At 42.5% G+C, this 27,108-nt stretch overlaps 1 protein-coding gene across 2 annotated transcripts in view; it reads left to right on the top strand.

Moving 5' to 3' along the window:
* The window catches only part of LOC124722024 (serine proteinase stubble-like), a 364,352-nt gene that overhangs the window by 171,810 nt on the left and 165,434 nt on the right, over window positions 1-27,108 (top strand). Inside the window, exon 1 of one of the 2 annotated variants that reach the window (XM_047247206.1) lies at window positions 22,253-22,370. The exons of the other annotated variant lie outside the window; for it this stretch is intronic. Coding sequence (XP_047103162.1) covers window positions 22,358-22,370 — 13 coding nt within the window. The 5' untranslated portion in view covers window positions 22,253-22,357. Of the gene's footprint in view, window positions 1-22,252; window positions 22,371-27,108 lie in introns of those variants that run through there. 2 annotated transcript variants of the gene reach the window in all.

Below are 27,108 nucleotides of genomic sequence, written 5' to 3'. Positions count from 1 at the left end.
TTTTAAGAGACAATGCCTATTTTCGCTAGCATTCTCACATGCAAGATGATCCAGAAATACTAGGAGTACTGAAAATCAATATTTATGGAAGTATTGTCCCTACTATCATGCCGATTTCAGAGATATTGGGAATGGTTCAAATGGCTCTAAGCACTATGGGACTTAACATCTGAGGTCATCAGTCCCCTAGACTTAGAACTACTTTAACTTAATTAACCTAAGGACATCACACACATCCATGCCCGAGGCAGGATTCGAACCTGCGACCGTAGCAGCAGCGCGGTTCCGGACTGAAGCGCCTAGAACCGCTCGGCCACAGCGGCCGGCTAGAGATATTGGGAGTCTGACGAGAGACACTTTCTACTTGTGAACAAAGTTACAGTCAACATAGCTACATTTTCGTTCGTGTAGTGAATTTAAACTGACTTCGGATCTGCTGTGAAAAGCCATTTGAAAAAAATTTCTGCCTGCGAGAAACAGACAATAATGCAAACTGGCTATTTAGCGCCCTGCGGACAGACGACGCACACTTGTCGTACAATGGCAGTTAAGTTCACACATCTATTTCCACTTCTCCTATTATTTTACAGTAACGTTATATGTGTCACGAAATCTGAAACTGCGAATATCAAGGAAAAAAATCCAGTGCCCGAATGTTGTTGGCGAACGAGATGATGGACTACGGGTATCGCGTTTAAGAAATATGGTGTCTGATTCTCTCCCCTTTTTTTATTTTTCGAATGTTTATGATTTCCTCAAGAGTTTATTCCCAATTTCGCCGAAGTTTTTCTGTCAGACACAGCGGCAGCCCTGGAACATCTGCTCTGGACAAATGGGTCGAGGGCTCTGTCCAGAGTGGACAATGGAAACGTCCCTTCTCCTGATCGTGTTGTCGACTCAGCGAGCATTCCACGCCAATAATCGACTTGAGAAATACTGATAGTGAGGTGAATCACCACCGAAGAAACAACGTCAGACCACATCTACAAAAGAAGCAGCAGTTCCCGAAGCTAATGGTCATTCATTTTTATACACGAGATTTGTACCAGCTAGCTGGACGAAAGACGCTCCTTCCTCAGTGAGTTAGACATTTTGTCCACTCGGATATTTTTTAATCAGTGGAATGTGCGCCGTGCTTTCATAGGCAAGGACTGTAAAATACTTTTGTACCGTGTAACAATAGTGCATTTACTTAGTTTCTGTAAGATACAAGAAGTTTCTTCCTTCTGTCATCGGTTCTACTCGATTCACTGCAAGTATTGTCATCCTAGGTGCAAGTACAGTCAGAACGGCTGACACTTACGACAATTGGACAATACAGAAAAATAGGAAGTTCTTGACTTGGTGAAGTTAGTTCCTATAAATTGATACAACTACAGCATAGAAGAACTTATTCATTAGAACTGTACCCTAGAATCGCGCCAAGCGCTTGTAATAACTTTTCCAAAGGACGTAACAAAGGAGCTCATTTGTGAATGTGTGCGGTGCGACGACGGAGGAATAATGAATCCACATGTTGAAACTGTTGTGTGCGCGCAGGAAGAAAACAATGGGCTGGGCCGGATGTCTCTGAGGAAGGCGTGCTACACTTTCTCCGCTCTTAACGGGACACGCGGAGCCGCACTGCTACATTGTTTGCTCGTAATTCAGGCTTGCGCCGAAAACATCGCTCGTGGGGGAAAACGTGCAGTATGTATTTGGGAACCCTCCCTCGCAATTCTTTTGAGATGAATTTCTCATACGATACTACCTTGTACTACAAAAAAGTTTTGAATTACATTGCTACGAAAAGAAGAGAAGAAAAAGTGAAACTCTTAGTTAAGTTGATCAGGTGCAGATTTTTTTTACTCATTGGATCAGGTACAATTGATTTTAAACTCCGTTGCTGTCCGATTGTACTGATCACTTTTTCCCAATGAAGGAACTGTGGACTGCATCTAAGCGACTGAGCGAAAGAGCGCAGTTGCGAAACTCTGGACTCTAATCAGGAGGAATGATCCATGATTCTCAGACCATCCATTCTAGCACTTGCTTATGTATTAAAAAAGATGCACGTAGGTAAAGTCATTATCTTTACATTCGAGGGGAGAGGGACTCTAATTCTAATAAATATTATTAACAAAACCCAACTCAGGGCCTGGAGAGCAAATGAATGGCTACGCGACTGGAACGAGAGGACCACCGGTAAGCGCGTATGTAACTTTTTTCCAAGTCTCAGAGGTAGACTATGATAGCACCTGACTGATCCAACTAAGGGAATGGTGCACTTCTATACTGGGTATGGTCCTTACCAGCCCATCTAAACAGAATGGGGAGGCGAGCAATAGCTGTCTGCGATTGCGGAGAAGAGGGACGCCTGAACATATGATGTTTCATTGTAATTTACTCCAAACAGAAAGGTGCAACGGACTGGATGACTTGAACTTAGACAGATTTGGTCAAGATGGGAAGAAGGTACCTAACTCTGCTGTCAACAGAATATCAAGAGCACTGCAGTACGAGTTTTATAATAAGGAACATAGGTATATTGATGCCAAGTACAGGACACTATACCTGATAACCAAAACGGTCAAGATCAACTACGTTTGGAACGCATACGTACAAGAAGAACAGCAACAACAGGAGTTCAATAAGGAAATTGTGAAGAGGAAAGCTCATCGGACATTCTGAGCTCAGATGGAGATGATGATGAATCGGGATGGGATGCTGATGAATCTGGTAATTGCTGATGCAACTTTTCATTTAGAGCGTACAATTGTTTAAACTGCACAAAAAATTAGACATAGGAATCCAAATGGTAATGCGAAAGCTCGAGTGTTGCCAAGCGACTCAGGATCATTCGGCAGTAGTTTAGAGCAGGGATAAAAGTAGATGTCAAGAACGGCAAGGTCAGCAGTCTTGAGCAATTCTAAGATGGCTGATTACCATTGTAATAGAATAGTGACAGAGAGTCCTGTGGTGGTGGATTTCTATTTAACTTCATACTTACTGCTTTCTTTCATTTCAACATTTAACTGCTAAAGGGACTGTAGAACTTTGCTGTAAATGTTTACTGTTATATTTTCAATTTCATATTGAAAGAAATATAGCCGGTATGGAATATAACGACCCGCTTTAGAAGAATAGGCATTAACAGCAATAAATAAATAAATAATGAAATCCAATCTGGAGAACCTAATCCAAGTTTGTCCTGATTTACCTACATCAATTTAGGCGAATACCGGAATGATTCCTTAGAAAAGAATACGGTTGGTTTTCTGACCCCTACTGGTCCAATCCGATCTTGAAATCCGTCTTTAATCCTTTCCCTGCTGAGTTCGAGGTAGCAGTGTGCTAGCTGTGTGCGGCTGGGCGCACTTCTCTCTAGTCCCAGCCAAGCCAGACATTTCTGTTCTTTATCAACCACTGAAAATTGTCCACATACCGGAGGGGGACTCTCTCTGTCGTTATCACCATCATTTTCACTCCTGGAAGACGAGTGCGGAAAATTAAATTGATCATATCGCTAGTCATAATTGAAATTTCTAATCTTGAGTTTGACAATGGGAGCTTGTACGTCTTCCAACGTCTTCGTAACAAGTCCCTGCACTACAATCGTACCAAAATGAGCGAAAGGCAATTGATAAAGCTTCTTCTGTCATCTGTAAGTAACATTAATAAAGCGGTAAGTACTACGAGGGTGACTCAAATGAAAACTTTAAATATTTTTTTAAATATTATTTATTACGCAGAAGTGGTACAAAGCTGTATCACTTTTCGACATAATCTCCTACACGCTCAATGCAAGTCCTCCAGCGCTTACAAAGTGCATAAATTTCTTTAGAAAAAAATTCTTTTGGTAGTCCGTGCAACCACTCATGCACCGCGTGGCGTACCTCTTCATCAGAACGGAACTTGCGACTTTGAGTGGTCCAAACATATGAAATCACTTGGGGCAAGGTCTGGTGAGTATGGTGGATGAGGAAGACACTCGAAATGCAAGTCTGTGATTGTTGCAACTGTTGTACGGGCAGTGTGGGGCCTTGCGTGTCATGTTGGAAAAGGACGCCTGCTAACAGCAATCCACATCACTTTGATTTGATTGCAGGCCGTAGATGCTTTTTAGGAGATCCGCGTATGACGTACTGGTGACTGTGGTCCCTCTAGGCATGTAATGCTCCAAAATGACGCCTTTTTCGTCTCAAAAGAGACTGAGCATAGCCTTCCCTGCTGATGGTTCTGTTCGAAACTTCCTTGGTTTTGGTGATGAGGAATGGAGCCATTCCTTGCTTGCTCTCTTCGTTTCCGGTTGGAGGAAGTGAACCCAGGTGTCGTCCCCAGTAACGATTTTTGCAAGGAAGCCATCATCTTCTCGTTCAAAGCGCCGAAGAAGTTCTCCACAAGCATCAACACGTCGTTCTCTCATTTCAGGAGTGGCACCCATCTTGAAGACACTTTGTGAAACTGGAGCACATCATGCACAATGTGGTGTGCTGACCCATGACTAATCTGTAAACGTGCTGCAATGTCATTTAGTGTCACTCAGCGGTTTTCCTTCACTATGGCTTAAACTGCTGCAATGTTCTGTGGAGTCACAACTCGTTGTGCCTGACCTGGACGAGGAGCATCTTCCACTGAAGTCACACCATTTACGAACTTCCTACTCCATTCGTAGACTTTCTGTTGTGACAAACATGCATCACCGTACTAAACCTTCATTCGTCGATGAATTTCAGTAGGTTTCACGCCTTCACTACGCAAAAACCAAATTACAGAACGCTGTTCTTCCCTGGTGCAAGTCGCAAGAGCGGCGGCCATCTTTATCCTGGTACTGCGACGGTATGTGTGCATCTGCACTATGCTACCACTTACAGGCCATTCTGCACGCTGTTTGTAGCACACTTACCAACTTACAGCATAACGGCTCGAAATTGCGATTTGTTATTACAATTTTAAGGTTTTCATTTGACTCACTCTCGTAAAAACAACTTCATGGAGCGTTGTAGGTCAGTTGCCGTGTTCATGTTGCATTAAAATATCGAAACGTAAATACCCTGCATTCGCGCTGCTGTTATTGATTCCTGCGCAGGGATGACTGGGTGTTGTGTGATGTCCTTAGGTTAGTTAGGTTTAAGTAGTTCTACGTTCTAGGGGACTGATGACCATAGATATTAAGTCCCATAGTGCTCAGAGCCATTCCTGCGCATGTACTAGGTGTTACTCCTAAGAGTCGCCAGTCACATTTTATCTGATATTTCGACAGATATTTGCAAATTCGTTTTTGCAATGCTTAGCTGGGGTCAGTCCAAACAAATATTGCTCATCATGGCTTTCATGCAATGCCCAGAGTCCACGGAAAGCGACAGTTCGTTACCCATTGCAAATAAAACGATTTCTTAAGCGGATTTTTATGTACCCATTCGTTAGAGCAGTCCTGCATTAATCTAGTGCGATATTTGTTGTATCGATATGTATTAAGAGGGACTTAAAAACACGAAGAATAGCCAGTACTCCAGCAGCGGCTTAGCAGCGCTCCTGCATGGCAGTAGCAGGCAGCACGGGGCAGGGCAGGGCTGTCGTTGCTGGAGTACTCGTTATTCTTATCGATTTACTGTTCCAGTTCACACATATCGACAAAACGAATGTCGCACTAGACTAAGCTGGTACTGCTCTATCGAATGGGCTTTAAAAACATTTTTTTCTAATGGGAAACAGGCTGACGCTTTCCGTCGATACTGGACGCCTCATGAAGGACATGACAGCAATATTTGTTTGGGCTGACTCCAGTTACACATTGAAAAAAAAACTACATAGGAAATTTCGGCCTAAACTCCAGAGAAAATGAGCCTAACGACTCGTAGGAGGGACGCCTTGTATACATCGTTAGTATTAAGCGCTTTCAAGTTCGCGACGGATATAAAGGGTGAACAAGATCTACACCGACAGACTTTAAGAAGTTGTTTGGGGATACCTTCTGGATAATTTGGAATAAGAAACCCGCGGTCTCTGGCGCCTCGTTACAGAGTTATTGCAGCTAATCTGAACTGAGTAGAGTATGAAACGTTCCTTCAACATGTTCTCCCACAGTTCCTGGAAGATGTTTTGTTGAGAATTCGTAAGCTTATGTGGTTTCAATATGACAGGGTAACGGTACACCTCGCACTCGATGTCACGAACCACATTGAAGTTCGCTTTGGACGACAATGGGTTGGTCTCGGTGGAGGGCCTGTTTCATGGCCTGCTCTGACATCAGTAATGACAGAAATGAACTACTTGTAAACCGAAATCAAGAAATGGGGACCTATGAAACAATTTCAGAACAAGAAAATTATCTACAATTTGAAAACAACGAAATTTTTAATTTTTAAATGCTCCAAAATTCGTTTATTTAATATACAAAGTGCAAAGAGAGTTGTTTCTTCATTATAACATTAAAAAATAAGCTTACTTTAAATCAGTCACATAGTTCTATAAATTTTACTTTTGTTTCCTATATCATGAGAAACGAACCAAAACACTTCCGATACAAATAATTTAGTCTAGTTTCCAGAACTCTGTTGAGCCATAAGTGATTTTAGACAACGGAAAATTCACTATTCTAGTTTTCAAAAATGGTTCAAATGGCTCTGGCCACTATGGGACTTAACTGCTGCGGTCATCAGTCCCCTAGAACTTAGAACTACTTAAACCTAACTAACCTAAGGACATCACAAACACCCATGCCCGAGGCAGGATTCGAACCTGTGACCGTAGCGGTCGTGCGGTTCCTGACTGTAGCGCCTAGAACCGCTCGGCCACTCTGTCCGGCTTCTAGTTTGCCTTAATGGTTTTGCATAAATACTTTAGCCACGAAAAAGTTCGCATGCACTGTTTTCAACAAAAAGTAGCGGTATACTATGTCTTTGAATACCTGTACAGTAAGTTTAAAAACACTCTTTAAGCGATAAATGTAATAGTGGGTATCATATCCACATTTGTCATAGTGCGACATTCATGTGTTATACATTATATGTATTCGCAATTGTGAATACGGAGAACCATTAGCTGTAGAATAGATGCATGTACAAAGGAACTTTGCATCGCAATTCAGAATAAGACAGGCACTGCAATATCGTATTCATGTGTTATGTCCCATCGGAATAAAGTCATTCTGGAAACGTATAAGAATCTCTTCTGCTCCAGCTGCCTTCATATTGTTCCGACAGCTTGTTAAAATTTTCCACCACGGTGAGTATTGCTTTGACTACGCGCCTTATTTCAAATTCCCTATCTCACAAAGAACAAATACCAGGGCGTATTGATTTTGTGGGTCACTAAAAAACAACATGTCTTTAGGAATTACACGGTAACGTGACTAAGGTGTGAGGAAATCTTTCTTGCATTCATCACTGTGGTAGAAAGAGAGTCATATAGCACTATTCGTTCAGAGACGATGAGATTACTCAACTTCTCAACTGGAAAGAGCTTTTTCGTTCATGAAACTGGAACTTCTTCATGATGTAAATGTTGTATCTCCGTTGTATCTGTTTTAAAACAAACAGCTATGTATCTGTGTATAGGGTGTAGTGTTGTGTTTATATTACTAATGGGAGGAATACGAGAGAGAAATCCGTTGTCACAACATGTTCTGCTCTTCGCGAATAACACCGATCTTAACGTCCTGCCCAGACAGACGAATCACCCACAACTGTCTCACCTGGCTTCAGTTCACAAGGCGTTTTGAATATAAGCTAACAGACGCCACTCTCCTCCCTTATCGCCCTATTGCTGTGATGAAAATTTCATCCATCACTAGGAGTCAAACCGGCTACTATCAAACAGAATGGACTTGCAATGACATGCGTTGTCGCACTGTGCTTCTGAGATGGTTTCGACGGTGATAATCACTTAGCTACAAGTAAGCGATGAATTGTTAATTAACTACTGCATACCCTCAGCATCTGTAATACTCCTTCAGAGAGGAAAGCTTCTGTGAACCATGGATGAAGGGCAACAGGCGGATTCCATATTCCTAGATTTCCATAAAGCATCTGACACGGTGCCAGACTGCCGAATGTTAACGAAGGTACAAACATACGTATTAGGTTCCCAGGTATGGGAGTGGTTCGAAGACTTCTTAAGCAACAGAACGCAGTAGGTTGTCCTCTACGGCGAGTGTTCATCAGAGACACGGGTATCGTCAAGAGAGTCCCGGGAAAGTTTGATAGGATCGCTCTTATTTTCTATATACGTAAATGATCTGCATCTGCATCTACATCTACATGGATACTCTGAAAATCACATTTAAGTGCCTGGCAGAGGGTTCATCCAACCACCTTCACAATTCTCTATTATTCCTATCTCGTATAGCGCGAGGAAAGACTGAACACCTATATCTTTCCGTACGAGCTCTCATTTCCCTTATTTTATCGTGGTGATCGTTCCGCACTATGTAGGTCGGTGTTAACAAAATATTTTCGCATTCGGAGGAGAAAGTTGGTGATTGGAATTTCATGAGAAGATTCCGTCGCAAAGAAAAACGCCTTTCTTTTAATGATTTCCAGCCCAAATCCTGTATCATTTCTGTGACACTCTCTCTCATATTTCGCGATAATACAAGACGTGCTGCCTTTCTTTGAACTATTTCGATGTACTCCGTCAGTCCTACCTGGTAATGATCCCACACCGCGCCGGCCGCGGTGGCCGTGCGGTTCTAGGCACTTCAGTCCGGAACCGCGTGACTGCTACGGTCGCAGGTTCGAATCCTGCCTCGGGCATGGATGTGTGTGATGTCCTTAGGTTAGTTAGGTTTAAGTAGTTCTAAGTTCTAGGGGACTGATGACCTCAGATGTTGAGTCCCATAGTGCTCAGAGCCATTTGAACCATCCCACACCGCGTAGCAGTATTCTAAAAGAGGACGGACAAGCGGAGTGTAGGCAGTCTCCTTAGTAGGTCTGTTACATTTTCTAAGTGTCCTGCCAACAAAACGCATCCTTTGGTTAGGCTTCCCCACAACATTTTCTATCTGTTCCTTCCAATTTAAGTTGTTTGTAATTGTAATGCCTAGGTATTTAGTTGAATTTACGGCTTTTAGATTAGACTGATTTATCGTGCAACCGAAGTTTAACAAGTTCCTTTTAGCATTCATGTGGATGACCTCACACTTTTCGTTGTTTAGGGTAAATTGCCACTTTTCACACCATTCAGATATTTTTTCTGAATCGTTTTGCAGTTTGTTTTGATCTTCTTATGACTTTATTAGTCGATAAACGACAGCATCATCTGCAAGCAACCGAAGACGGCTGCTCAGATTGTCACCCAAATCGTTTATATAGATAAGGAACAGCATAGGGCCTATAACACTACCTTAGGGAACGCCTGAAATCATTTCTGTTTTACTCGATCACTTTCCGTCAATTACTACGAACTGTGACCTCTCTGACAGGAAATCGCAAATCCAGTCACATAACTGAGACGATATTCCATAAGCACGCAATTTTACTATGAGCCGCTTGAGTGGTACAGTGTCAAAAGCCTTTCGGAAATCCAGGGACACGGAATCGACCTGAAATCCCTTGTCAATAGCACTCGGCACTTCATGTGAATAAAGAGCTAGTTGTGTCTCACAGGAACGATGTTTTCTAAGCCATTTTGACTGTGTGTCAATAGACCGTTACCTTCGAGGTAATTCATAATGTTCGAACACAATATATGTTCTAAAATCCTGCTGCATGTCGACGTTAACGATATGGGCCTGTAATTTAGTGGATCACTCCAACTACCTTCTTGTGAACAAGGTAAGCAGCAGTATGCGGCTGTTCGCTGCATGGGAAGGTGTCGTCATTGAGTAATTGTAGGAGGATACAAGATGACTTAGGCAAAAGTTCCAGTTGGTGTGATGAATGGCACCTAGCTCTAAATGTAGATAAATGTAAGTTAATGCGGATGAGTAGGAAAAACAAACCCATAATGTTCGAATACAGTATTAGTAATGTGCTGCTTGACACAGTCATGTCGATTAAATATCTGGGCGTAACGCTGCAAAGCAACATGAGATGGAATGACCATGTAAGAACTGCAGTAGTGAAGATGAATGGTCAACTTCTGTTCATTGGGAGAATTTTGGGAAAGTATGGTTCATCTGTATAGGAGACTGTATACAGGACACTAGTGCGGCTCATTGCTGAGTCCTATTCGAGTGTTTCGATCTGTACCAGGTAGTGTTAAAGGAATACATCAAGGTAATTCAGACGCGGGCTACTAGATTTGTTACCGGCAGGTTCGAACAACACTAGTTATTACGGATATGCCTCGGGAACTCACATCGGAATTACTGGTGGGAAGGTGACTTTCTTTTTGAGGAGCGCTATTGAGAAAATGTGGGTAACCGACATTTGAGGCTGACTGCAGAACGATTCTGCTGCCGCAACGTACATTTCTCGTAAGGACCATGAAGATAAAAGAGATCAGGGCTCGTACGGAGGCAATAGAGAGTCGTTTCTCCCTAGCTTTATTTGCGAATGGAACAGAAAAGGAAGTCACTAGTAGTGGTACAAGGTGCCGTCCACCAAGCACCATACGGTGGCTTGCAGAGTGTGTACGTATGTAGATGTAGATGATAAGAATTTTACGTTCCGTGCAAGTTTAATACAGAGTTTCATTTAAAATTAATATTCATGAAGAACCATTTGACACGAAAAATATATACACGTTAAGTACACTGTCAAATTTTTTTTTACTCTGATATACAACAATCTAAATTTAGACCAATCTTCGTTTGTGTGCACAATTGACAGAAAATTAATTACAGTACGACGTCATTCAATAAGATAATACAATCGCCCAAACATGCTGCTCTCATCTAAGCAACATTTGGCAAGAAAGAGCTTGCCAGCAACGATACTGACTTCATCGATCAGCACTCCTAACATAAATATAGTTTTTATTCCAGGAGCATTTGCAAAGGCCAAAGCTGATGTCAGCTTAATCAAAACTAACAGTGAAAGTGGAGAACAAGAATGAAGACGTGTTCCTATAAAAATGAGCTTATGTGCTCAATTGTGGTAGGATACCCATGGCAGAAAGATTAGAGTTAATAGAGTGAACTGTCTTTGGACGCCATGGTACTAATATTGAGAAAACTAATTCATTTAGAGAAGAATCAGTCATGTCCTGTTTGTAGTAACCATTCCTGCATGTCAGGTGAAAGCAGTTACAACAGTACTTATACATGATTCTGGAAATTCCATAGAAAAAAGTGAGCGTCAACCACAAGATACGCAGGGTGTTAGGGATATAATGCAGATATTGTGATTTTTGGTATCTTAATGTGTACCCACTTCATGGGGTTAGTTTTTTCTGTTTCTGACAGTCAGCCCACAAGCACGTCATATTATTTACTATGTGATGTTTTCAGCCCAGTCGTAACTGCATCATTAAGTGGACTATATCGGTCAATATAGGCTACCAGTTTTGCGTCCACATGTCCACGCTACAACACATGAGCTGCTGCCCAGGGAAAATAACCATTAATGGATTGCTCTTGCCACATGTACTTGGAGGTATTAACCAACCTAAAAACATAGTACAATTACCTGTCTGCAAATAAAGTGAATACTGATGTAATGTTGTTCAGCACACTGTCCTCAGTCACAAATAAGAAATATCTGCACTTACACACCTAACACGCTGTAAGTGCAGCACTACTGTTTACTGGAAGCATTACACCATTTGGCGCAATGTCATATACCATCTGATTATACTAAGCGGTACCTTTAAGACAAAATTTGATGGATAACTTTTTTTCTAAGGAAATTATGATGTTTCTCAGACTGACCTTTTATACTCACATAAAAAAAAAGTTTTGCATCACCTCGGTTCCGAAAGTTACGGAACCTGTACAGAAAATTGAAATAGAGATCAACATAAACATCATTTCCGCCCTCTCCATTGCTCATGAAAACCACACATTGCATGTTGTACCACCATACAGCGAGACCTTCAGAGGTCGTGGTCCAGATTTTTGTACACACTGGTACCTCTCATACCCAGTAGCACGTCAACTTGCTTTGATGCATGCCTGTACTCTTCATTCTTCGTGGCATACTATCGACAAGTTCATCAAGTCACTGTTGGTCCACATTGTCCCATTCCTCAACAGCGATTCAGCATAGATCCGTCAGAGTGGTTGGTGGGACATGTCACCCATAGACAGCCCTTTTCAATCTATCTCAGGCATGTTCGCTAGGGTTCATGTCTGGAGAACATGCTGGACACTCTAGCCGAGGGATGTCTTTATCCTGAAGGAATTCATTGACAAGATGCGCAAGATGGGGACACGAATTGTCGTCCATGAAAACGGATGCCTTGCCAATGTGCTGCCGATATGGTTGCACTGTCGGTAGTAGGATGGCATTTACGTATCGTACAGCCCTTACGGCGCCTTCCGTGACCACCAGCGGCGTACGTCGCCCCACATAATGCCACCCCAAAACAGCAGGGAACCTCCACCTTGCTGCATTCGCTGAACAGTGTGTCTAAGGCGTTCAACCTGATTGTGTTGCCTCGAAACACGTCTCCGACGATTGTCTGGTTGAAGGCGCATGCGACACTCATCGGTGAAGAGAACGTGATGCCAATCCTGAGCGGTCCATTCGGCATGTTGTTGGGCTCATCTGTACCGCGCCGCATGGTGTCGTGGTTACAAAGATGGATCTCGCCATGGACGTCGGGAGTGAAGCTGCGCATCATGCAGCCTACTGCGCACAGTTTGAGTCGTAAAACGACATCCTGTGGCTGCACGAAAAGCATTGTTCAACATGGTGGCGTTGCTGTCAGGATTCCTCCGAGCCATAATCCGTAGGTAGCGGGCATCCACTGCAGTAGCGGCCCTCGGACGGCCCTAGCGAGGCATGTCATCGACAGTTCCTGTCTCTTTGCATCTCCTCCATGTTCGAACAATATGGCTTTGGTTCACTCCGAGACGCCTGGACACTTCCCATGTTGAGAGCCCTTCCTGGCACAAAGTAACAATGTCGACGCGTCGAACCGCGGTACTTACCGTCTAGGCATGGTTGAACTACAGACATTACGAGCCGTGTACCTCATTCCTGGTAGAATGACTGAAACTGATCGGCTTTTGGACCGCCTCCGTCTAAAAGGCGCTGCTCATGCATGGTTATTTACATCTTTGGGTGGGTTTAGTGACATCTCTAAACAGTCAAAGGGACTGTGTCTGTGATACAATATCCACAGTCAACGTCTATCTTCAGGAGTTATTGGAACTGGGGTGATGCAAAACTTTTTTTGATGTGTTTATCTCTATTCAATTAAACCATATGTTGGCGTTCCTTGGTCTGATATGCCAGTTATATTGACATTATCACTAAACATTCGTACTTGGTGTCGATTCTGAGTACAGTTGTTAAAACTTTTAGCAATAAAAATAATATAATGGTAACTTCTGTGGGGTTGAAAATGGACTCCTTACCCTCCGTGCACATTACTGCAACACCTTCACCCACAACGTTATACAGTGTCGTAAAAAGGTTCAACACCTTCATCCACACCAACATCATACAGTGTAATAAAAAGGTAAATACAGGTTTCAGGACACATACTTCACATATGAAAAAATTCGCAGTGGTCCCATTCTCAGGGAGTGAGTACAGGGGACTGGATGCAGAACTACTGTATCGCTGCTCTTGGCAAGGTCTTAGCGGAGGTGGTTTGCTATTGTTTTCCTCCGCCCTGTTATGACATGTCATTTGTGTATCTCTGGGGTGTGAATCACTTCGATGAGTGCTAGTACGATGTAGTGTTAGGTTTGTGTTGTTATGGTTGAAGGGAAGAGATAGGGTGCAACCCTCGTGCTTACCGTTCCTATATGACGGATGGATCACCATCAACAGTGCTCACTTCATGAGACACTGTGGAAAGGTTTTAAATTTAATCAAGGACTTTAGCACAAAGACTTATGAACAGAAGTCTTACGCCATCACCTCTACAGTCCTTTCCGGCCAAATACTGGCAGTGAAAATTTTCCATCATCAGGATTCGAACATAATTGCCTCCGAGTCGATTGCCATGGCATGGGAGTGCGTTAGCAACCTCGGCTGCAGAGGTGAATACACCTCACGTAAAGAAGAAGAGAATATGTTACCTGGACATGGGTCTAGAAAAGCTTTACTTCCCCGTTAGAACTTATTTCCTACAACAAATGGCTCTGAGCACTATGGGACTCAACTGCTGAGGTCATTAGTCCCCTAGAACTTAGAACTAGTTAAACCTAATTAACCTAAGGACATCACACACATCCATGCCCGAGGCAGGATTCGAACCTGCGACCGTAGCGGTCTTGCGGTTCCAGACTGCAGAGCCTAGAACCGCACGGCCACTTCGCCCGGCATTTCCTACAACATTTCGTAGTACATTGGTAATGGGAAACACACAAGAACAGAATGTATCAGCATACCACGTGAAAATCTTTCTTACAAGAAATGTTCAAAATGTCATCTTGGTTACGCCTGCTTAAATGGTAATTCTTAAGTTCATCTCCAGTGCTGCCAAACCATATACAATACTCCAGGGATATATCAGCGTATCCGAGATTGAGAGCGACGGCGGGTTAAAGCATGTGTCACTGCTAACGGTTCCTTAACAGAATTTAATGTAACAGTTACGCGAACGATGGAAAGAGTGACGTTAACATCACAGTGAATAGTTGACGTTCTCAGCCGTCGATATTCACATAAACAGGACAGAGAGTTGCAGAGAGTTGCATGCTTCCGGACAATCCCCCTTTAGAGCTATAGAGTACACATCAACAGGGCATAAAGAAACACATATGCAACTCCACGGCGCCGTTACCAGAAAGAGTTTCATGTTACTGGGTGTTGTTCCCGATTAGTGTACTATGAAGAGTTGTAGAAGGTCCATATATAACATATATTCCTCTTCTGCCTGTGGGGAATGTATCATGAACGATCAGCCATACTTTTTTGTTCTGTTAAGAAGTCTCTCTATATAAAATTTATAATTCTTAGTAGAACTATTACATCTAACCCCACAGTTTGGACGCTACTGCTCTCTTACTTTAAAACGAAGTTAGCCCGTAAAGAGTTCTGTGTATGCATTTTTGGTATCGTTCAATGGCTGAATCATTAAGCTGGCGTGTCTCTGTTTATTTAAGGCGCGACGGCATACTTGCCATTTCACGGCATTGGGAAGTAGAAAATGTGAAAGAATTTCGATCATCTAACAGTTATCAGCATTTCTTCATTCTGTTAACTTGTAATGTTCATCTAGTAGAGAACTAACTTTGGTTAAGGTATAGAGGTTTGCAGAAATCAACCAAGTATAGTAGATCGTAAGTACTTCAGGTATTTTTCCGTAGAGAACAACTGTTTGAGCGAATAAAATTGCTCAGCATGTCCCTCGTCAGTCCAAAAATTTTCGAGACTGGTAGAGAAAAGTTAAGATGGTGTTTTTAATGCTTCAGGTGTTCTACATAGTGCCTAATCTACACCCCCCCCCCAAATCAATCATCTCCCCCTCCCCCTCCCCCCCCCAATTGAATACAACTCACAGGACTTCGATACAGCCACGTGAAACTATCAGAAAAAACCTTGATGTTGTCCAACTTGCGCGTCACATTGGCTTGAATGTCGGTTATGTCACAAGGTGTTGACTCTTCATGTGAAATTTCTACACTTTGCTGTTTTGTGGTAAGTACGTATTTATAACAACCAATATTGTTATCCGTAATGATTTTTTCTGGAAAAGAACTGTCCGCATTATCCTTTTCTTGCAAGTCGCGGCAGGGGTCCACGCATCATCGTCTTTGTTTTTTGTTCGGGAGTTTCTCTTCTTCAAAACATTATGGAGAATCTCGTCGATACTTGATTCAGAGATGTCGTTCCATAACGATTTATGACGAAATAATGTTGACACACTACGACTGAACGTCCACTACATTACACTGTCTGCTCACAACTGACTGGTGAAATACACTTGTTGTTTACAGTTGCCAGTTCAAGCTGCCACCGTAGTCACTGCGCAGCCGTCTCTTACATGCCAGGAATAAAATCATTGTGGAACTTTTTGGACAGACGGTGTAATTTCACACAGTAATATGTAGAGAAATGTATCTATACAAACTTAGATTTCATCGAAGTGAGATGTATCTTCCAGTTACTTAGCTAGTTCTCCATTTGTAATGATCTAGATTTAATGAGACACTAAACACCAATTGTAAAGAAAGGAAAAGATCTAAAAACAGTTACTAAAAAATAGGAGTAAGGAGGAAATGACTGAGGTACTAGAAGTACTCTACACCAGACATCGTAGGGTGGCTTGCGAAGTAAAGACGTAGATGACTATGTAAGGAGGTTTCCTAAATGTATTACCATAGTGTCATTTCATTTACATTTGTGACTCGGGGATTTGGGGCGGAAATTATGCCAGATTACCATATGTCTGAATGAGAATGGAATCTGCCTAACTCGCTTCAGAGACTGGCCATCATCTGGTACTGTTTGAGGCGTGCAACCTTAACGACATACCATCATATATCCGCTGTCCTGGATGTCAATGTGTTCGAAGCGTGTGTCTTATATTTGAGAATTTAAGGCACTCATAATGGAGATTATTAGCGTCTCGTGTTCTAATAAGAGTAATGTAGCGTAACATACGTACTTTCTAATGGAGGAAGTGCATTTCGTGGGAGAAACTGCCAACTCTCTAACAACTACCTTCTCTTACGCTATGCTAAATCGAATGTAAATGCTGAAAATTCCCTAGAAGTTGTCTCTGGAACTTAATGCCATGACAAGTCTATAACTATATTGTTTTCCCTTTTCCACTGCATCCCTTGTGGCATCGATGATCTCAGTGGCTAGCTGCTCATTTGCGGAAGTTATAACCGTTTTCTATCTTCCGTGATTGTGTATTGTAAGATCTGATCATGCATATAATTGAAACTCTGATGATAGTATCACGAAGCGCCTTCAGTATTCGTACGTTACTGTGTAAAGTTTAACAAGTATTTCTTGTGAACTTGCAACTACTGTATTTTTAGTCACACAAATTCTTAGTGTGAGACCCTACTATACAACTCGTCTTTTACGCGGACAGCATTAAAATCACGAAGGGAGAAGGAAGAGAAAAAGAAAAAACAAACTGAGCTTTGTTGATGACGCTCTAATTCTGTCAGACAAGGCATACAGTCAATCGGGTAACTGTATACCACTTTTTACCATTTTTTGAAATTATACATCGCAACCGACGTTGTAACATTTCACATCTATAGTTACTGAGTGCTTGTAAAAGTAGTACTGTATGCTAACTATGCCCTATTAGAGTAAAATTTCAATTTTAATTTTTTTGCTGGCAAAAAGTTACACTGTCGGTCTGGATAACCTTAGATCAGTCTTAAAAGAAAACAAATACTTTCTCCTAAATCTAATGCTCTGGGTAAGTTTAGATCGTGCCAGAATGATATCAGGTGTTAATAAGGAGTAAAAACAAACTATATTAGTTCAGTATCGCAGATTTACATGGAAATATCAAGATATTTGTATCGACCTGGAATTATTCAACTTAAATCACAGCTAACGCAAGCAAAGGATAATCACAAGCCTAAGACCTTGTTGGAAGTTTGAAAGGCAGTTGAAATACTAAGTAGAAACCACAGAGATAATAAAACTGTTACTTTTAGCATAAAATAATGCAAGTAGGTGGAGCATCAGCCACTTGAAATAAAAGTGGTAAGTGGTACAAAGATACCCTGACTGGTAAAATGTTACCCTGATTGACTGTAGAACTTAGAAGAGCAGCTGAACGAAATGGATAGTGTCTTGAAAAGAGGTTGTAAGATGAAAATCAACGAACCAGCACAAGGATAATGGCATGTATTCGAATTAAATCAAGTGATGTTGAAGGAATTAGATTACGAAATGAGACACTAAACGTAGGTCATGAGTTTTGATGTTGGGCAGTAAAATAACTGACGATGTCCCAAGCAGAGGATATAAAAAGCAGACTGGCTATAGCTAGAACAGCATTCCTGAAAAATAGGAATTTGTTATCATCTAATATAAAGTTATGTATAAGGATGGCTTTTCTGAAGGCATTTGGCTCGAGTATAGCCTTTTGTGGAATTGCATCGTTATCGTTAATAAGTAGTTCAGACAGGAACAAAATAAAAGTTTTTAAAATGTGGTGCTACAGAAGAATACTAAAGATTACATGGATAAATAGAGTAAATCAGGGGGAGATGCTGAATAGAATTGGAGAAAAAAGAAATTAATGACACAACTTGACTAACGGAAAGAATCGGTTGATAGGACACAACGTGAGGCATCAAGGAATTGTCAGTTTGGTAATGGAGGGTTCAAAATTGTCGAGGGAGACCAAGGAATGAATGCTGTAAGCAGGTTCACATGAAAGTAGGTTGCATCAGTTACACAGAGACGAAGAGACTTCCCCAGGATAGAGCTTCATGAAACTAGACTTCAGACGGAGGACCACAACAGCAAGAACAACATAGCTACAACTGCTTCTACTTCTCTTCTAATTGTTTCTAAAGATTAGATCCTATATTAGTTGTAAAACATCTTTTAACATTCCTGTCGTGATGAATGTAACGGAAATTGTGTGTAATGCCTGACTGGATATAAGATATGGGCTGATGGCCCTTATCTTGTCAGGATAAATACATAATTTCAGTTTCTAAAAATTGTCTTCAACGCTATGAGTTTCTGCGCCATCGAGATGTGGCGCCTATACAGCAGCGCAATTTGAATTTTTAAAAGGTTTCTCTTATGATTGCTTTCTGTTCTTGAAATATTTCATAAAAACAGCATTATTTTTAAAACTGTAGCTCTTCTCACTTCACTGTGAAGTCCATCACTGCATACCTTTACTCTTGAGAGGACACTGTCGTCGTGTCAACCATATTTGCACATTCCATGTATATAGGGTGTTTCAGAATCACGTTTTAAAAATTTTGGAATAGGTTCCTTACACCAAAACAAGAAATAAAAGTCCAGTAAAAATGGGCTCTAAAATGCAAAACCTTAAGAACTATAAGCACTTGTTCATTCTCGATGCTGTGTAACACATCCCTTCTACTGGAAGCTCTTTGGTTTCCATATTTTGGGAGAATGTAGTATTGACCAAAACACGAAAAAAAATCCCAATAAACATGGGTTCTAAAGTGCATACCTTAAGTGCTATGAGCACTTGTTCAATAGAACGGACATGGTTCGCAGTACCGAGGATGAACAAATGCTTATAGCTCTTGAGGTATGCGGAGCAAGGAGGACATAAAAAGAACATTAGCACTGGCCAGTAGAAGTCTGACAGTATCAAACATGGGTCTTAATTTGAGGAAGAAATTTCTGGGAATGTGCGTTTGGAGCACAGCATTATATGACAGTGAGACATGGACTATGGGAAAACCGGAACACAAGAGAACAGATTCATTTTGATATGCTGCTACAGAAGAGTGTTGAAAATTAGGTGGACTGGTAAGGTAAGGAATGAGGAGGTTCTTAGCAAAATCAGCGAAGAAAGGATTGTATGGAAAACACTGACAAGAAGAAGGGACAGGATGGTAGGACATCTGTTAAGACGTCACGGAATAACTTTCATGATACTAGAGATTGTTGCAGAGGGTAAAAACTGTAGCGAAGACAGACATTGAAACACATGCAGCAAATAATTTGGGTTGCAAGTGCTACCCTGAAATGAAAAGGTTGGTCCAGGAGAATAATTCGTGGCGGGCTGCATCTAAACAGTCAGAAGACTGATGACTAAAAACAAATTGTTATTTCATCCCTTTGCCCCACACGGATGAGGGTGGGCTCCCGCTCTTCAGTCAAATGATATTAAAAATGCAAAGCATATACGATCTCTTTACATGATGTTAAGAAAACTGAATATTTTCGCAAATATATATGATGAGTTGCGGCGGTTAAAAGGTAAAAGGCTCATTTGTTAGTTGTTTAAAATATTTAGCCGCGCGGGATTAGCCGAGCGGTCAAAGGCGCTGCAGTCATGGACTGTGCGGCTGGTCCCGGCCGAGGTTCGAGTCCTCCCTCGGGCATAGGTGTGTATGTTTGTCCTTAGGATAATTTAGGTTAAGTAGTGTGTAAGCTTAGGGACTGATGACCTTAGCAGTTAAGTCCCACAAGATTTCACACACATTTGAACATTTGAAAATATTTAGACACAGAAAAATGAAGTGATAAGTTGATGTAGATTGCCATGGGTAAGGGTATTATGGGATACGTAAAGCGCTATGTGGGTGGTTGAGGGATGAAAACGAAAACGCATAAGCATGAATTCACTTCAGCTATTAAAACAAAATTACTTGCTGTAATAATTACTATCGAATTCGTGTCATCTGCACACATGATTCCTACTGTGCGTCCACCAAGTGCGACATTTAACAAGTAACGTTCTACGAACATGGTGCGTGTTACTCCTAAACCCGTAATTAAATATCGTAACAAAATTAAAATTACATAAAAAAGCGTCTCAAATGTAAATGTCATGTGACTAGGGCCTCCCGTCCGGTAGACCGTTCGCCGGGTGCAAGTCTTCCGATTTGACGCCACATCGGCGACTTGTGCGTCGATGGGGATCAAGTGATGGTGATAAGGACAATACAACATGTAGGCCCTGAGCGGAGAAAATCTCCAACTCAGCCGGGAATCGAACCCGGGCCCTCAGGATTGACATTCTGTCGCGTTGACTACTTTTTTTTTTTTAAATCTCGTTTTGTTCGTTTTCGTTCGTTGCATCTGCTCGGGGCGGACGTCGCAAGACACCCGTTTCAGTTCGTCGTTGATCCATCAACTCAGTTTTTTTTATTACAGAAGGTAGCTAACGCTCTGACCTAACACGCTGAGTTACCGTGCCGGCACCCAGCTACCGGGGGCGGACAATGTGTCTCAGACACTGCAGATAGGACCTTTGGCAGTATCACTGAGCGCGTTCGAAAAACTCAAGTTGTCGAACGTCACACTCGGTCGACACAGAGAGGGAATAATGTTGTGTGCAGATGACACGAACTCGATAGTAATTATCATAATAAGTAAGACTTCTTTAATACCGTGAGTAGATTCATGTTTAGACGCCTGGTTTGACTTAATGTTTTCGTTTCACTAAAGTGGTACGTTCTTTTACATAAATGACGAAGACACCTGTCATATAGAACCTCATCCCTCACACACTCCCAAATCCGTCAGCAAGACATCTACTGAATAAAACCCTACACATCCCATAATATCTTTAGTCCAGACTTATACTTGGGACGTGTAAATTGATTGACACGAGGACAGTATCCTCTTGAAAGGAACGATACGCGCCGACGCACATGAACTGCTGCGTTTTAAAAACAAATTTTATTTTATAAAACATTTTACATAAATGACGAAGACTCCTGTCATATGAAACTTCATCCCTCACACATTCTGAAATTCGTCAGCCAGACATCCACTCAATGAAACCCTACACATCCCATATCTTTACTCCAGACTTCTACGTGGGACGTGTAAATTGATTGACACGAGGACAGTATCCTCTTAGAAGGTACGATACGCGCCGACGCACAAGAAGTGCTACAGTTTTAAAAACAATTTTGGTTTTATAAAATATTTTGAGAAAAGAATGTATTCTTACAGTAAAATTGGTCTATAAGTGTATTATGCTGTTAAAAGTTTCACTTATCACTGACGCTCAACTGACGTGGCCTCGAGCATAATGAATCCGAAGCCGAGGATAGGTCGTTTTACCAAACGTCACGAATGATCCGCCGCTCGGGGAACGAAACGGCCGAGAGGCATGCAGCCTCAGCGGCAGCGGCAGAAGAGGAGGAAGAAGAAGAAAGTGCGCGGCCAGACGAAAGGAAACCCGCCCCTCCACGCGCGCATCCCCACTGTCCCACTTGGCGCGGACGAAAGTCAGTGGCGCGCCGCGCGCCGCAATGTCGCGCTAGGCCGCAGCCATGCCGCAGACCCGCCGCGCCGCGCTCCCTCTGCTGGCGCTGCTCGCCGCCGCCACGGCCGCCTCCGGCCTGCGCTTCCCGGACGCCGCCTCCGGGAACAGCCTCCGCCGGGAGATGGACGGCGACGCCAACGGCGTCGTCACGTCCGCCGGCGACGGCGGCCGCAGCCTCAGCGTCGAGGATTCCGAGCCCGTCAACTTCGCGGAGCCGGAGGACGAGGGGCGCGCGTCGGCGTCGGCGGCGGCGGCGACGTCGTTCGCCGGGCTGAGCAGGCGGCAGCAGGAGGAGCTGCTGGTGCGTGCGCTCTGGAGCCGCGCCGGCAATGCCTCCTCCTCGCAGGCCGTCACTGCGGACGACCCGCGCGGCTTCCAGGACGGCCTCGCCGACATGCTCGGCAAGAGTGAGTAGTAGCCAGAGCTATTTCTGTTCTTCCCGACAGACTCACCGGAAAGGGACACTCCTGGCCCAGCACCTGAACTATCTATCCTTTAAATGCGAGTTTGCAAAGGACGGGGCGTGAGTCGTGCTTGGGTAGCTCAGTTGGTAGAGCACTTGCCCGCGAAAGGCAAAGGTCCCGAGTTCGAGTCTCGGTCCGGCACACAGTTTTAATCTGTCAGGAAGTTTCATATCGGCGCACACTCCGCTGCATAGTGAAAATCTCATTCTAGAAACATCCCCCAGGCTGTGGCCAAGCCATGTCTCCGCAATATCCTTTCTTTCAGGAGTGCTAGTTCTGCAAGGTTCGCAGGAGAGCTTCTGTCAAGTTTGGAAGGTAGCAGACGAGGTACTGGCAGAAGTAAAGCTGTGAGGAGGGGGCGTGAGTCGTGCTTCGGTAGCTCACTTGGTAGAGCACTTGCCCGCGAAAGGCAAAGGTCCCGAGTTCGAGTCTCGGTCCGGTACACAGATTTAATCTGCCAGGAAGTTTCATATCGGCGCACACTCCGCTGCAGAGTGAAAATCTTCATTCTGGAAACATCCCCGAGGCTGTGGCTAAGGCATGTCTCCGCAATATCCTTTCTTTCAGGAGTGCTAGTTCTGCAAGGTTCGCAGGAGAGCTTCTGTAAAGTTTGGAAGGTAGGAGACGAGGTACTGGCAGAAGTAAAGCTGTGAGGAGGCGGCGTGAGTCGTGCTTGGGTAGCTCACTTGGTAGAGCACTTGCCCGCGAAAGGCAAAGGTCCCGAGTTCGAGTCTCGGTCCGGCACACAGTTTTAATCTGCCAGGAAGTTTCAAGGAAGATTACTGTTCAGCATCCCACAGACGACCAGGTCGTTAGAGACGAGGCACAAGCCCGGATTACTGTCCGCCTGGGCAGCTGCGCGTTGTGCACGGCAGATTGCTATTCGAAGAGGCCCGGATTCGATTCCCCGCCTGGTTGGAAGTTTTCTCAGCTCGGAGACTGTGTATTCTATTGCCCTTACATTGTCATACTTGACATTCCACTATTGATACGGCTGTATGGTCGCATCCCGAAAGCCAGTACATAAAAAAACGGATTATGGAAAGATCGGGAAGGAAATCGGCCGTGTCATTTCAAAGGAACTATCCCAGCATTTGCCTTAAGGGGGTAGGACGTCAAACGGACCGACTTGGAGCAGGAGAGGCACCACAGGACATTTTAATTTCCACTGTCTATACTTTTACAAAAAAATTCATAAAACTTTGTCAGCATGACCAGGAAGGATTCAGAATTCACACGCATAGCAGTGGAAGCTCGAAAACATAACGAAATAATTTTTTTACATGTGAAATTTCATCTTTTTTTTACTTACTAATGGCAGTATTTGTTGCTATAGGTACACTTTTCTTCATAAGTAAGAGAGATTCTTCGATGAATTGTGCACAGCATACAAACCATACTTAAAGGTGTATGAGACTCTAAAATTTTCGAAATATATTAAAAACTGTGGTAAAAATTGAGGTAATTAACTATAAAATTTGTGTTTTTCCTAAACATGAAGTTTAAAATATAACAGTTCATTCGTTTTTTCATAAATTAAATAAATTCTAGAGTTTCACACACCTGTAAGTATGGTATGTATGATGTGCAAAATTCATCGAAGAATCTCTCTAATTTATGAAGAAAAGTGTACCTATAGCAACATATGTAGCCATTAGTAAGTGAAAAAATGATGAAATTTCACACGTAAAAAAATTTATTTTGTTGTGTTTTCGAACTTCCACTGCAATGAGTGTGAATCCTGAATCCTTCCTGGTGATGCTGACAAAGTATTATGAATTTATTTGTAAAATTATAGACACTGGAAATTAAAATGTCCTGTGATGCCTCTCCTGCTCCAAGTCAGCCAGTCTGACGTTCTACCCCCCCCCCCCCCCCTTAAGCGATTTAGGGAAGTCAAGAAGAACCTAATTCTGGGTGGCTGGACGGGGTTTGAACTGTCGTCCTCTCAAATGCCAATCCAGTGTGCCAGCCCCACGCTCGGTGGAGAGTTTGCAGGACTAATTTAAGACCACAATCTTAACAAGAAAGTTCTGTTTACGTTCATTCGGAAGGCTCAGAATTATAAGGAGGTAGTTTTCCCCGGCGACATTATTAAAAAAAATATTTCTCGATTTTCTTACCGCATCAGACCTGTCTGTATTGTCAGATCTAGATACACATTCATACTTTGCAAGTCACTGTGAAGTCCATGGTAGAGTGTATTTCCCAATGTACCACTTACTAAGGGTTCTTCCCAATCAATTCACAAATGGAGTGTAGAGGAATGATTGCTTAAATTCCTTTCTGCTCACTGTAGTTAGTCTGTGGGGGCAATATGTAGAGTGTTGTAATATATTCCTATATTCTCACTTAGTGCTGATTTTTTAAACTTTTTGCCGGTCGGTGTGGCCGAGCGGTTCTAGGCGCTTCAGTCTGAACCGCGCGACCGCTACGGTCGCAGGTTTGAATCTTGCCTCGGGCATGGATGTGTGTGTTGTCCTTAGGTTAGTTAGGTTTAAGTAGTTCTAGGGGAGTGATGACCTCAGATGTTAAGTCCCATAACGCTCAGAGCAATTTGAACCATTTTTTAAAAACTTTTTAAGCATGCTTCTGTGAGATAGTTGTCATCTATCTTCAAGTGTCTGCTATTTGAGTCTTTTTAGCACCTCTGTGACACTCTCTCGTGTATCAAACAAATCTCTGACCATGTATGCTGCCCCTCTTTGTATACGTTCACTATCCCCCCCAGAGTTATATAAGGTGTAACGGGAATGAGAGTTAATATATTATATGTAATATCTCAATATGTACCCACATAAGTGTGTTGGTTGTTTTTTTCTCTGTGTTGAACAGTCTTCCCACAGACACGTCACAAACTTTACGACCTGATGCTTTCTGCATGGCCGTGCCTCAGCCACGAAGTGAACTTGTGGAGGAGCTTTCAACGATGACTTTATATCCTGAAACCCCTCTAGGGCGCTACGTACACTAAAATCATTCATACCAGAAAGTCAACAAAATTCATTTGATATTCTTATGTGGTACTGAATGCTTAATTGTGGTTAAGACACCACTCTCTGTATAGGTTTATATGCGAAAATAAATGTAACATAAATGGATTCCTCTACCACTTCGTGCTAGAATAATTACATATATAAGTGTGAAAACCATGAAGATTGAGTTTCTTACTACTGTTACTTTGGTAACATTTAGTAAAATGTTGCGTCAAGGAAGACACTATTGCGAAACAGGACGAAAGCTGCACACTTCAAAATCAATAAAATACGCTTTTAAGGATTAGAATTTTTACAAACTAGTGACACTGTGGGAGATTACCGGACGAAAAGCAGGACATTGTTTTCTAATAAATATGTATCAGTGGAACGCAAGGCAGTTCGTGTCGTTTTATGTCTTAAACACTGATAATACGTCAACAGTAACCGCCTTATGAACGAGAGAACAGAGTAAGACTAAATGATGCTAATAAAGGTAAGAGAAGACACATGTACTAAATTTTATTACATAAGTATATGAAAAAATATCGCTACCTAGACTCTTCATTTACAGCATACACGAGAATGTATGTTAAAACTATTGTGATTTCATAATTTTCTAGGTAGCGAGAAAGTTAGCTGTTTAATGAGTTTACACGTCGCCATAGGTGGCATACGACAACGTAGTTACGTGTGATAACGACGTCAGCGATCTCCCATGACAGAGGCACCGAGGTTTGAATGACACGTGTAAAAGTCGCTTCCCGCAGTGAAATCCAATCATCCACGTGCACCTGCGGTTCTCTCTGAACAACAGAAACCTGCTCGACTGAGTAAATAGATGACGTAGCCTCTACAACCTGTAGCTAACATAGTGGATCAAAACGAAGCAGGACTTAGAGGGACTCACGCTGAACAATTTCAGATTTGAACTAGAGGTCGGAGGTGGCTGGTTTTGGCTCGGCGCAGCACTGGGAATTGCGATGACGCTAGTTTATTTCTCACATTACGTAGAAACACGGCAGCTGCTTGAAGAACTCATGGAATTACAACTTCATTTTAAATCACATACAGGAACAAGAAAAGTATGTACATTTGAGGAATAACATTGACGCTGTGCGTGATTATGTTTCTGAAATTTTTCGAAGTGACTACTACAACACTGATATGCATTAAAACGTAACGAGATGTCTGAAAGAGCATGAATATGGTCACATCTGAAGTGTGCTGATGATAAAAGTTCCATTGAATCGTAAAGAAAAGTGTAACACCTATACACTCGGATTGTAACGATTACTGTAGACCTAGTTAAGTAAACCATGGGCTTGCAAGCAACGATGCTAATGGGAGAAAGGTTATAAAAGTAGACAACTAGCTGTAAACCGATTCCTCCTCTAAAAAGAACAACAGAGAATTTTATGTGATGCTACTATAAGTAGCCGACAACTACAGATACTGACAGACACGTTTTCAAAGACGTATTACTTTTTAAAGAAACATCACCTGTAGGAAAAGTACCCCTTATAGCTCGCATATGCTTTGTGTCCAGACACGTTTTAGGTTAGTGGAAAACTTGCGCTGTTCTGTTATGGATAACAATGAGCAACCGACGTCAATATATTTTCATGTATGAAAGGGTGCTGAGAATGGAGGACCCGGTCATACATCTCAGTGGAATATTATTGCAAAAAATGGCACTATTCATA

The sequence above is a fragment of the Schistocerca piceifrons genome, chromosome X (assembly GCF_021461385.2).
Source record: "Schistocerca piceifrons isolate TAMUIC-IGC-003096 chromosome X, iqSchPice1.1, whole genome shotgun sequence".
NCBI classification, from domain to species: Eukaryota; Metazoa; Arthropoda; class Insecta; order Orthoptera; family Acrididae; genus Schistocerca; species Schistocerca piceifrons.
This window is presented reverse-complemented; position numbering and strand designations above follow the sequence as displayed.